The sequence below is a fragment of the Scophthalmus maximus genome, chromosome 3, assembly GCF_022379125.1.
Source record: "Scophthalmus maximus strain ysfricsl-2021 chromosome 3, ASM2237912v1, whole genome shotgun sequence".
Lineage (NCBI taxonomy): Eukaryota > Metazoa > Chordata > Actinopteri > Pleuronectiformes > Scophthalmidae > Scophthalmus > Scophthalmus maximus.
In genome coordinates this window covers 11,239,731-11,253,330 of record NC_061517.1, presented here as the reverse complement: position 1 = coordinate 11,253,330, position 13,600 = coordinate 11,239,731, and the positions used below count along the sequence as shown (strand labels likewise).

General features: G+C 45.9%; 1 protein-coding gene across 1 annotated transcript in view; it reads left to right on the top strand.

The window, feature by feature from the left end:
- Positions 1 to 13,600, top strand: part of LOC118316687 (leucine-rich repeat-containing G-protein coupled receptor 6) — a 36,226-nt gene that overhangs the window by 15,671 nt on the left and 6,955 nt on the right. Inside the window, exons 3-6 of the mRNA XM_035644761.2 lie at positions 5,613 to 5,684; positions 7,860 to 7,931; positions 11,163 to 11,378; positions 11,577 to 11,648. Coding sequence (XP_035500654.2) covers positions 5,613 to 5,684; positions 7,860 to 7,931; positions 11,163 to 11,378; positions 11,577 to 11,648 — 432 coding nt within the window. The remainder of the gene's footprint in view (positions 1 to 5,612; positions 5,685 to 7,859; positions 7,932 to 11,162; positions 11,379 to 11,576; positions 11,649 to 13,600) is intronic.

The window sequence follows — 13,600 nt, the reverse complement described above, 5'->3', positions numbered from 1 at the left end:
ATATGATTTGAATCCGGGGCATATCTGATCTCAAAATAAGCAAACAATAGCTAGAATTTGACTCCGCCGCCGAGCCAAATTACTTGACGTCTATTCTCCGTGTGCTACCGGCACAGTTTGGTCAGCACTTCACAAAGCAGAACGTATTGGTTTCATGCTCACAGGCCTGATGAAAGAACGCACGCGGTAGAAGAGTTTCTGAACATGTTTCTCGGTCGCCCTCACCGATATCCGATCTGACCACTCAGCAGAATCCGGCTCAGACTGGGTTTGACAAAGGCTGCCCACAGATTTACCCCAAGGGTGTGAATGTGTGTGTGTAAGTGTGTGGTAACTCACGGCGGCTTACGGATTGTGTGTATGTCAGCCTTCACCTGATTATTTTTTACGTCTGACGCCTGCACCGTGTTTGTGTGTGTGTGAGTCTGCACGGGGTGTTTGAACAGTCCACTGTTTTCTTTGCTAATTCTTGCAGCTGCAGTCTGTGAGGCATGAGCTGATGATGAATGTAAAGGGCTTTCGCAGGATAACCAGTCGGTTGACTCTGAATCACAGCAACAACAAAAAATGTGGACCTGAAGAGCAGTTTCAAAATTCGGTGACACCTTCAAGTTACGGAACTAAATTCAAAGACTTTGATGTGTTTGCACTAACTGAATTGCTGATCTGAATGGACTTCTGCTATGAAACGTCAAGAGGTCAAATATAGCTGATAATCAGATCCACACAGTGCGGAGTGATCCCGAGCATCGAGGTTGACATTTGAATGGAAAAAGATGGGGGGGGGTCTTGGATGCTGCTTCACCTGCAGCGTTTGTCCAGAGACAAAAAAATCTCTCAGGGTTTGACAACCCCCGTTGATCTTGCGTCCTCCGTATCTCTCTCATGTTCTGACATTTTATGGATATGTTCTGTTGCTTTGTACCTCGTCCAAGAAGGATGTTCCTGCCACAAAGCCAATTTTCATAGCCTGCTGACCATTTCTGGAGACACGCTGAGATGACGGTGATGTTCCGAGAGCAGGGAGAATAACTTTTTTTTTTTTTTTTTACATCCTTACGTTGTCTAGAATGCTTAGAAAGATGATGCATGGCCGGTTATGGTAAACGCATTATAATTTTGACGGCATGAAGCACTTTTGAAAACAAACCGAGACTCTATGCACAAACATGGTGGGTTTGAGGGAGAGCGTTTGATGTGGGTCTACAGCACGTGTTGGTAGCACAGGGAGAGGTAAGGACAAGGCATGTTGTGACTGGTTCAGTGATAAATTGTTTGATGTTGGAATCTACCTCACTGCCCGCCCTCCCTCCCTTCCTCTATCTCCCTCCTTTCAAATTCATTTCTATATCCCCCCATCTCCATTTTACTGCAGGCTATTTCAGGCTGCAGTCGCTGCCTTTGAAAGTTTTTCTACTTTTTTTTTCACCCCCTTTGGGGTAATCTCCACGTTCTTACAAACTAAAACAAATGTGCTTATGGCAAGGAGGCCAGCTTTCATGCAGCTTTACAATATGGGGAGGAGAGGAAATAAAATCTTACGAGCCACATACACAGTGCGATGTAAATTATATCATGCCGTCTCTCACCTCTTCAATATCAAAGTGCAAACACGTTAATCCTTTTGAACCTCGAACGGGGTGATTAGATTTATTCACAAAGCAGGTTGTAAATCTCGCCAGGCAAATCTCGCCTTTGATTCATTGCGGCATTAATATTGATAAATCAGATGCAAGTTTAATTATCCCGCCCTCCGGCCCTTTCTCTAAATCCCAAGTAAATCTTTTTCTATTGATCTCAGATCCCTCTTATTTAGCCTTCATTTAGCACTTTGATTAGCGAATCGGCCCCTAATTCAAATACACAAACCCGCACGCAAGAGAGGCGACTGAGCGGCACGCTGCGTGCCCATGGATTAATGAGAGGGCAGCGGGCTGCGAGACTGGTTACTCATCTACCTGACATATCAAAGACATCCTCCCGCTTCAAAAGTTCTGCTCTAATATCAAAGATGTGCAATCTATTTCTGATTTAATTGCAACTTGGGACTGCCAAGGGGTTGGTTGTAGACAAAACTGTCCCCCCAGAAGCCCTTCCTGAAAATTACTTCAGAAGGCGACAGTGTCTTCCGCCTATAATCAGTATCAAAGTCCACGCTGTTCGAACCTCCGGAGATCAGGTTTCGCTCTGCTCTTTTCCCTTTGACTCCCCTCATAATCAGAGTCTCTCATGCTCATCTTATCATTATCTGTGGCCATCACTCACCTCCGACCTAAACACAGAGCTGAAATCAGACCATTCAAAAGTGGCCCGACAACAATGTTGGCTTCTCCTCTCTTTACCCTCAATGTTGCCATCTAATGTGAATGTGTGCAGAATGCGGTGCTAGCTCCTGTTATCAGCTCAATTCTGATAAATCTGTCATGTCGTCAGCAGTGTCCTCCAACTGTGGAATATCCATCCATACACTGCCTGGGCTTCTCAAGCCCCGTGAGAGTGCACCAAGGTGCTATCCAACTATCACACAAATGAAATCCAAATGTAAGAGGAGAGAAGTGGTGAGCTGAGGCCAGTTCTGCCCTGCTTGCCTTCCCCTCGGCGATAAGATTGTCTGCCGATAGGCCAGGAGTATGACGTAGGTGAGGGTTAAGGGCTTACAATATTGGCTGTTTTGATACTCCAGGTGCACAACACATCTGGGACTATCTAGGTCAATTAAAACTTTTCCTTTTAGTTTTGCCAACGTTTGGTTTTGTCCTGCTCGTCTCTTTTCTCTCCCACAAACATGCACCCACACACGTGCTGTTTCCACAAGTCTATATTTTACTCGAGCAATTTCAGGGGTTAACGCTGGGGTAAGTGGTTGACCTGCAGGCGGGACCTCTGAACAGAAGGACGGATAACATTTCTATTGATGGACCGAGGGGGGAAAAGGTCGTATGCATGGCGTACTTACAGATGCACCCACACATGAACTGCCCCCGCTCCGATAAAACCTGTTTATCCTCTCCATCTTTTTTTTATTCATCATCTACTCCTATCAACCGTCCCGGCCCTGCTGCCACTATAACGTCCTATCACGACCTGAGATAGCATCCCGAAATATGATGCTGTCTTTGCTGTCTAGCTCTTTAATCCATCTTTTTGTTTATTATGTCGAGGCAATAGGACATGGCAATACATAGGATAATCAGCAGTCGGTGTGCTTCAGTAAAGCCCACACTGATCAGATCTGATAGCAGGTTGGTCTGAACTTTTGTCACCAGCAGCACCCTACCCACTGCTCTGCCATACGTTTGAACCACACCGGCTTCTATTATTTTATCTGTGAATCACTTCAATAGAGCTGAATTATGCTGAGGTGGAATTTTTATCTACACAGTCCAGGGGCCAAGAAAAGTTCTAACCATCCCCAAATCAATTCAAAAGAAGAAAAAACAGTGGGAGCAACGGTTTGACAAGAGCAAGGCGCCTTTCATTAGAATGAGATTGATGTGGAACAACTAGGAGGCTAAGTGTGGAACATTCACTCATACGTACGATCATTTACACACAAGTACACACGCAAATACACACCCTGATATCATGGAAACACTTAGTCAATGGCAACTGCCGGTGTTCTGTCCATGTCTATCAAGAACGTCTGAACATTTCTTTCCTTTTTCAATATCCATCTTCACTTTCGACATAATTATCCATTTGACAAATGAAGTCTGCGAAGAGAAGCATGATTCCACTCTAATGCTGTTTTGGCTCCAATGGTGCAGCTAATAGAGAAAGGCTGGGTTGGCAGTACGACATGTACATCTTACCATGGCCTTAACTACAATGTTTGTTTTCTAGAACTCTAAATTACTGGTGCTCCCTCATCCCCCCATAGAAAAGACATTTATTTTTTTCTTTGGTGCTACCTATATCTTTTTTCCGTCCGGTGTGTCTGTAACCAATCACTGCGTTTGAGCAGGGACCAAAAGAAGGCACTTAGGGTCTTGCAGAGAGAGGCTTAGAAACATTTTACTGGTGTCAGGACCTCAGCAAGGCCTATTGAAACAGTTACCTCTGGAAAAGCAGCTATTGAATTGCTCCCCGGTGACTGGCTTGTGCAATAGCGGAAACTGAAATGGTATTGAAGTAGCAGACCTATTGTTCTAAGGGGGACAACGGATGGACAGTATACAGGTTTTCTTCCTGAGTAAAATCTACTTTTCTTTAATCAGATCTAAGAGCAAATTCAACTTTCTTTATCTCGAAACATGACTGGATAACTTAACCTGTGAGGTCAAAGTGCTGCAGTCACTTCAGACCGACTCACCGCCATCTGCATCTTTTATGTCTGAGAAAATATTGAGACATCATGTTGTGCAGTTGAGGTCTGTTTTACTGTGGTCTGCGCGGCATAAATAAAAAGCCACCGTAATAGTTTGGTTAACGATCAGCCCATTTTGTATTCTTGTGTGATGACGTGGGTGTGCATCTATGTGTGTGTGTGTGTGTGTGCGCGCGTGTTTTTTGTGTTTTGTGTTATGAGCTCCATAAGAGTTCTAAACTCGGCCGAGTGTGAGATTTGGCAGGAGCAGGTGGGGTTGTGCGGTTTGCCACTGCACAGTAATAAGACTGGGACATGTTGACATGAGTATCACATGTCAAAGGGAGTTTGCTGGGAGCCCTTGTCCATTACCATCTGGATGATAGCGGTTTGGAAAGGTGGACCCCACTCTCAATCAATATTTCAGTATCCTGGCACTAATGGAAAAACTCAGCCGGAGGCGGGCTGCTTAGCATAAAGCTGAAATGTCAGGCAAATGTCACCTGTAGAGCAACAGCATGAGGAGGAGGAGGATGCCAGTGAGTAACTTCTAACTTGTGTGTGTGTTTAATAAAAGTGGGTGGTCTCGAGCTGTGAAGACCAAATCTGTGTTTAAACTGCGCTTCCAGCTTGTGACCTTGAGAGTTACTCTGCTGGACTGAATGTTATTTATTTGGACATCTTATACACACTCACAAATGACCATTAGGTGCCGTGTTTGATAAACAAACTGATTGGATTGCTTGGGTGAATGTGTGTGGTTTTTCTCCCTCGCTGTCCTCAAGGCCCCCTTCGCAAGCGGGCCCAATTTACCTCAAGGACGCGGAAAATAGGGCACGCGTTCGCGCCGTGCGCACGAGAGCTCGTGTGCACATAAACACGGCACACACCTTGCTCCGCACGCGCACACAAACACACTCACGTACGCACAAGCAAATATGCTTTCACGCTGCACTTGTTGACCCAGTCTCAGTCTCATTCAATTCCGTCTTTACTCACTCATCAGAGCTCCCAGCATCGGTTAATGTTTCAGGGTGCGCTTTGGGCCAATAGCAACCACACTGAAAGGAATAGAATATTGTTATTTGCATACTGCCCCAACAGTAACCCCGCAGCAAGAACTCAAGGATGAAGTCATATCACAGCTCAATCCAAAAAGAGAGAATAAAGCAAAAGTTAAAGCTTCTCTTGTGAGACTTGTAAATTCTTTTGTGTGTGTGTGTGTGTGTGTGTGTGTACTTATATTTCATTCTTCACTTTTATATTTTGTTCTCTCCATCTTGATCTACGTGTTTCTCTCTCCTAGGCGTATCTCAGGGAATCAGCTGAGGTATATCTCAGGCCACGCTCTCCAGGGTCTCCACAATCTCAAAGTTCTGTAAGTAACCTCTTCCTCGCTCTCTCCCTATCCCACTCTTGTGGTTCAGTCCTCATCCCAGGTGGGTCGTTCCACTCCAGCTTTTTTTTTTCTTTTTCTTGTGCTCCTTCCTTGAATAAAACACACAGGCCACGCATCATTAACTGTAGTTAAAGTTTATGGGCTGGGGGAGACCTGTCCCGCTTGCAGCTCCTTCATTCCAAGCACCGTTTCAGTTGCAAGCACGCACACACACACACACACACACACACACACACACACACACACACACACACACACACACACACACACACACACACACACACACACACACACACACACACACACACACACACACAACCTCACAGGTGTAATGCAGGGACCCCCCAGTCACACCACCCACCGAGATAACAGTATGTGACCATGAAATTAACTTTAAAAAAAAAAAAAAGGTTTTCTCTTAACACCTCTATTCTCATATTGCGTTCATAGCCTTATAATCCATGGCTGCCAACTGTAAGCGCCGCAGTTAAGTATTAAATCACAGAGTGATTAAAACAATTGCAAGGCAACCATAAAACCCCAAAGCACCTCCTGACCTGTGAGTGCAGAAGCGAACGAGTTTCGGCCGTACTTGGTGGGTAGGTACAAGACTAAAGTATTAAGGAGGTTTTCATGAGCCTTTGGCAACCAACTCATCCCTTTTGGACCATGAGAGAGAACAGTTTGAGGAGCCCAGCCGCAAAATATAAACCCAGCTCGAGAACTGTGGTTTGTAATTCGGGGGGAATCTGCGGGGATTACCAGGCACACAAGTCGATCCTGTTTCACCTTGTGTTGTGAAACCCAACGAGACAGAGTGAGTGAACCAGCCACGAATCCTGGGCTATTATGTCATTACTGCGGAAGGGCACACATATCCTGAATTCATAACACGTCTGCAAGCATTTGTGCTACACGCTAAAACTCCGAGGAAAGCTACGGACAGTCTGTTTGACTTCAGAGCAGCTGAGCTGTTGGCTTCTTCAGTCAATATATTTCTATAGTCAGAACAAATGGACTGTGCTGACCTTGTGTAGGGTAACCGCAAGGTCTCCGCCCATACGTGCGCACACGCACACACACACACACACACACACACACACACACACACACACACACACACACACACACACACACACACACACACACACGAACACACACACACATGAACACACACACACACACACACACACAGAGAGAGAGAGAAAGGTTATGAATCGGGAGAGCATTACAGCGAAGCTCCCCATGGGCAAACAGGAAAAGACTCAATTCAGTGTATTTATCGTGGCATCGTCATCCCAGTGGAAACATTCCCCTGATCCACTCAAACCTGAGCAGCATCCCCCCCCCCCCCGCACTAAAGCAGTCATCATATCTTACGCAGAGGACCGTTGTGAAACACGCTACATTACGAAAGTATGCGACACAATGAGTTATGTGGATGGATATTAAAAAGATTTGCTCGTTGTACCTTGAGACATTCAGAATACACAGTATTGCCAACATTTCAACAATCACTTCTTGCCAGATAAATGAACGCATAATGTGCATTTTTGAAATTGAAAGTCTGTCTTGTTTGCGACAAAAAAGGCCTCAAGATTGTTTCATACTCACAAAAATAAAAAAATTATATATAAAAAAAATATTATTTTTAAGCATATATCAACCTTACTGTAAGCTCAGCTATTTAACTGTTGCTGTGGCAAAAGCCTTTACACGGAAAGACTACTGTGGCACTAAGATGCCAAGATAGGATACAGGGATACATGGCGCTGCGGACGGTGACACATGCATGCCTCGTGCGCTAATGTCTGATGACTGGTCTTAATAAAATCTTGAAAGAAAGGAGAGAGAGAAAGACAGAGAAAGAGAGGGAGGGAGGGGAAAGAGCTATTGTTTGCTCCCCACTTCCTACTCGCTTTTTGCTCCATTCTTCTGAAGGATGACATCAGCAGCCCACCCAAGGAGCTTCCCTCTTTCTTTTCCTCCATCCTTCATTCTCTGCTTCTCTTCAAGCTTCCACTGGCCCTTTCCTCCTTGTGTCAGATTTCCCTCGCTGTGGAATTATTTGTTCCGCCTGATGTGCCCTCGTGCACACACGCACACTCTATCACCTGCAGACACGCGGCTCAATAATCTGTACGTGCCTTTCAGGATGCTGCAAAACAACCAGCTGGAGAGACTTCCAGATGATGCTCCATGGGACCTGCCCAACCTACTGTCCTTGTGAGTCTCTCTTACACACACACACACACACACACACACACACACACACACACACACACACACACACACACACACACACACACACACACACACACACACACACACACACACACACACACACACACACACACACACACACACACACACACACACACACACACACAGACATGCACTAATCATGCTACTCTACCACGTCCAGCCGGGGTGAATGAAACATCCCCTGGCCACCCACCCACACATCTCAGATCTAACCGCAATGCAGGTATAGAGTACCGCTGACATATTACAGACCATACCCCGACGCTGGCTGCAATGGGTCTGCATTCAGTGCTGTACTGCCCGACGGTAGGAGTCACAGCCTGACTGTGTCAGCGCAGTTCATGGTAGCATCTGGAAGCCATGAGGGAAACACGGGCAGACACTACAGGCCAGGGAGAGCATCTCCAATGAGCTGTGAAACAACCCCATTTTCCATCAATTCCCCCTCTCTTCCTCCTCCGCTTCTCTCCTCCGTTCTTCTCCCACCACCCACAACGCTATCCCCCTGGCTAATGAGCGTGTTTGGTGGCTTAATTGTTTCATCTGTGGGGTCAGTGTACATTTGTATGTGTGTGTGTGTGTGTGTCAGTGTGCATGTGGACCACCTCATCTGTAATTCCTCAACCCCTACCCGTCTCTCCCAACCGTGTACCGCACACATACTCCACATCCCCGCTTTCCAAATTAATAATTCCTTGTAAATAGCCATTTCCGTCATCATGCACAGACACACAGAAATTGCTGGAGTTGTAACAGGGGGCGTGCACGTGTAACTTCACTACCACCTACAACGTTTCCAGGTCTGGTATTAAGCAGGCCTGCTCTCCCTCAGTACAGTCCCAGAGCATACACACACACACGCACCCACACGCACGCACGCACGCACGCACTATAGCTCAGGCTGTACTTATGTGCATACGTCTGAATTGACAATTTTCTGTTATGATCATGTCTCTGTCTTCAGGCTGTGTGTTTGTGTGTATGTGTGCACGCACAAGCGTGTGTGTGGTCTTTTCTTAATTTCTTCAAATAGAGATGCTCTCAAGTAATGAAACACATACACACACACACACAGATCCAGTGTACAGAGACGCACCTTGTCATTACAGTAATGATAAGCCGAGCAGAGAAAAGATTACTGGAAAGGCTTTGGAGAGTGAAGCTCGTCGGCGCCTCTCGCCGACATGAAACAAAACACACCAGATAAAAAAGAAAGAGAGACAGCATCTGAGTCAGCACACGGGTCTTAAATTGGTATAAATGTATAAAAGGAGGTTTTCAGCCCTAATAAATCATGACTTAATCTTGGACAAGAATCCTTTTGTCAGCAGAGATCTGACGCAGAGTCAAGAAATTTGTCTCACTATTTGGAACAGGCTAATTACGACGGAGCGGCCCGAGTGCTGTTGTTTAGTTCTGTGCCATCACAAGCAGACAGATTTGTTTCAAGTCCCAACCCAGAGGTTAAGTAGCATAATCACCACTGAATAATTCCACAAGCCACATTAAATCAATATAACCTTGTTTTTATAGTTTTGAATGGATGTTGTGAAACGCGCTTCTCCAAGTTCCCCGTTTCTGGCCATCTGGAGAATTAAACCATTGGAAGCAGCTCCACAGATCTCCTGGATCACTCGAGAGAACTTTCTCTTTCTGTCTCCATTTCTCTCTCCTGTAATTGTACCTCGGACTTTGATGTGATGGACAGGAAATAGTCGCTGCTTTATTGGCTTCTGTGGAACATTCCTCGTTCTGTCTGGATCTTCTTGAGGCCTGGCAGGTCCACCCAAAGGAGCAATTATTATTTTGCCCTGGAGAACAACCCAGAAAGTTGAAGGGTCTTCCGTAGCTTTCATCCCACGATTTGGTTCAGGGACAAACAATGTCCCCAGTTGGATGCACAAGGGCGATATTTAGCAACTGAAAAAAAAAAAAGAAGATCTGCACTCAGGAAGTAGAGAAAATGAAAATTTCTTGAAGCCATTTGCGTGTGCGCATACATACATTCTGTGTAAGAGCATCTGCCAGTGTATACAGTTGCCTCTTCTGATGGAAAATTTCCCTGGGGAGAAAAGCCGAGAGTTCAGAGTTCAAGTTCAAATTTCACTTTGATGATGCTGTTTGTTTGGCGAAGCCTCAGAGGGGCGAGGAGGCTGAGGAGGAGCTGCTCACTGCAGCGCGAGAATCAAAGAACCTTCGGCGGAAGATTGATAAGGGGGGAGGGGGTGTTTGAAAGACGAACAAGAGTTAAGGAGTGAGACGCAAAGGGGTTTGCAGCGGCAGGGAGTGCATCAATGAAGATGTAAGAAACAAAATGTGAGCGAGAGAGGGGCCGGAGGGAGGAAAGGGAGATTAATGAATGAGTGTGAAGGGCCAAAGAAAGAAGAATAGCGGGAGGAAGTGGTCTCAGCTTGTCAACTCTGCCCTGAGGGGATCATTCATCACTATGGACTGTGTGTATGCCGGTGTGCCTTAACATGGTGTGTGTGTGTATGTGTGTGTGTGTGTGTGTGTGTGTGTGTGTCACAGTCCACACTCATTGCCTGTGGGGTGAAGAAACAGTGAGTGAGAGAGGGGGACAAAGGTTTGTTAGGTTTTGTATGGTTGAAGAGATGAAAGTGTGTGTGAGTGTGTTTGTCCAGTGTCAAAAATTCATCAGCTGAAATGTGTTTGTGTCTGAGCAGTGGAAACGGCTGTTACCGATGGCGACAATGAGACTCTGATGGAAAGAGCGAAAGAGGGAGGAACAGCCGAAGATGCATCTTTCACTGTTCCTCCCTCCTTCTGTCTCTCCCTTTTCCCAGACACGGAGGGACGAGGGCTTTCCGCGGGTTAAATAACGCGGAGCGGAACAAAACAGGCTCGCTGCAACCGTTCCTTCACGTTTGTGTCTATGTTTTTTCTCATCTCACATTTCATACAGGTCTGTGCTAGTGAAGCTGGACATGGCTTAATTAGCATGGGAATAAATCATAACGAGATGCTTCTAAGTAGCTGCAGCAAAGATGAAAGGGAGAGAATAAAGGATGTGTAATTCTCATAGTAACCTTCCCGTAAGCCAAAGTGTTTCAATGCCACAACACACAACCACTAATGCACGCACAGGCACAGATACACACACACACATAAGCAAACATACTGCACTTGGGCCTGGTGATTATCTCGCTAATCTCAGTTCCCCTCGCCCCGCAGGCGTCTCGACGCTAACCTGTTGTCTGAGGTTCCGGCTGGGACCTTTCGAGGGGTTCGCTCTCTCAGACACCTGTGGTTGGACGACAACTCCCTCACCAAGATCCCGGTGACGGCCCTGGACTCGCTGCCCTCCCTGCAGGCCATGACGCTGGCCCTCAACCAGATCACACACATCCCCGATTATGCATTCACCAATCTCTCCGCCCTTGTCGTACTGTGAGTGACATCTTGATTTGTTTACCTCGAACTCTCCTGAGCGAGGGGTTTCTCAACTTACCAGAGAAATGATTTGTTCCGTTGACTCAGGAAAAAGGGCGGTGATGATTGCAGTGTGGAATTTTTTTTTATTTTTTTAATGCTTTTCAGAAAGTAATTCTGATTTCTTAAAAAAATATATTTGTGGCCCTTTTCCAGCCATCTCCATAACAACCAGATCCAGAGCATGGGCGAGAGGTGCTTTGAAGGTCTACACAGTCTGGAGACACTGTGAGTATCTCACACGCACACACACACACATGCACAAACACATGCTTTTTGAACCGTGGTTACCATTACAAATTACATGCAAGACGGTTTCACAATCCCACAAGAAAGCACGCACGCACGCACGCACGCGCGCACACGCACGCACACGCGCGCACACACACACACACACACACACACACACACACACACACACACACACACACACACACACACACACACACACACACACACACACACACACACACACACACACACACACACACACACACACACACACACACACACACACACACACACACAGGAATGCATTCACCCCAAAATGATTTTATTTCATAGGCCCAAATGAGTACCTCCACTGTTTCCCCCAAGACAGTAACACAGTCATCACAGTGATGACAAAGTATCAGCAAGTATCAACAGTCATTTAGTTTGGTTGTGTTTACATCAATCACATAGCCTCAGAATAACCCGAAGACATGTAAAGAGCTCCCTGAAATGAAACCTCAAAAAGGTAATTTAACCGAGAGTCATCCGTTTAGCACTGCTTATTTTGCGTGTGTTGAAGTGTTTGGTGTTATTGGCACGCCTGTAATTAATGTGTATCATTAAATCACATGTGCCATGTGTAAGGAATAATGAAGTATAGGGCTAAATCATAAAGTCATAATGATGAATGTCCTGGTAATTTCAGCAGGTGCTTGAATGTTTCTCAAAACCACAGCCAGCAAATGAGCAGCAGGAATGTGAAGATGAAAAGTTCCTCTTTGATTACCTCGACGTCTATGTCGACAGATTTCTCTGTGTTTTGTAAAAGTAATTGCTAAGCGGCGCCAAGGTCAAACGCGGCTCAGCGTGGCTGCAGGAGAGTCGTTTGAGCGTACGTGCCGTAGCTTCGGTTACTACATCCCAACCACACACCGACGTGGAAACCGCAAGGAAACTGACAGTCTTGTGAAAGAGGCGGCGAAAGAAAGCCAGAGAAACTGAGACGGGGGCAACTGCGTCTCCTGCCGAATTCGAGGTGGTCCGATGGAAACACCGTCTCGAGCATGCTGCTTAACAACCTGTTGAAGTGTAAAAAAATATCTTCCTTTTTATGAGCATGTGTGTGGGCACATGTATGCTGGTTGCAGATAAGAAAGTACTTCTGCGTGAGCACTTATAAGCGCATGGCCAGATCAACACTCAACTTAAAGAGCAATTATTCTTTCTGGGAAATGTGAGGGAACGGGGTGTTAGTCAGGGGAGCCATGGTTAAAGGGATGAAGGGAAACTGGAGAATGAGAAAAAGAGGGATGGAGACCAGAATAGTGTGTGTTAAAGTGTTTGGGCCGTCAGCGGTGTGGAGAGACGGATGATTCAGCGGGATAAGATGACAGGTGTCATTGACGCGGGGATTGCGCTGGTATGAGGGGTTAATCTCTCACAGCGGCCTCGCTTATGAGAAATACGAGAGACCATCTGCATCACCGGCACTCTCCCCAACCCCTAGTGTGTATTATAAAATCATTACTACGAAAAGCCGTCCAGAGGACTGCTGGAAAACGCAGCAGCAGCATACGCAAACAAGACGGAGAAGCAGAACCAGACAGACTAACGTTTCACAACATCCACGGAAAAACACATCGGTACTTCATCAAAGGAACTTTTTTGCTATTTTAAAAGAATGAGAACAAGAATTCAGTTGAGCGTGACTTTTGGATATTGTTTGTCCTGGCTGAGAATCTTCAAAGACAGCACACATACGTGCGCACATGCCAGAGCATATGTCTTACACACATACTTAAGAACAGACAGTATTTACTTACAGACAAACAAGAAATACAGTCAAAAAAAATCACTCTTTGCTCTTCCTGCCACCTGAATACGAGCCGAGTGTCAATTTATAGCGATGACTGTTTTGATTCAGTGTTTCCCTGGAAACTAATCAGAGACAGACACAAGTAATCAGG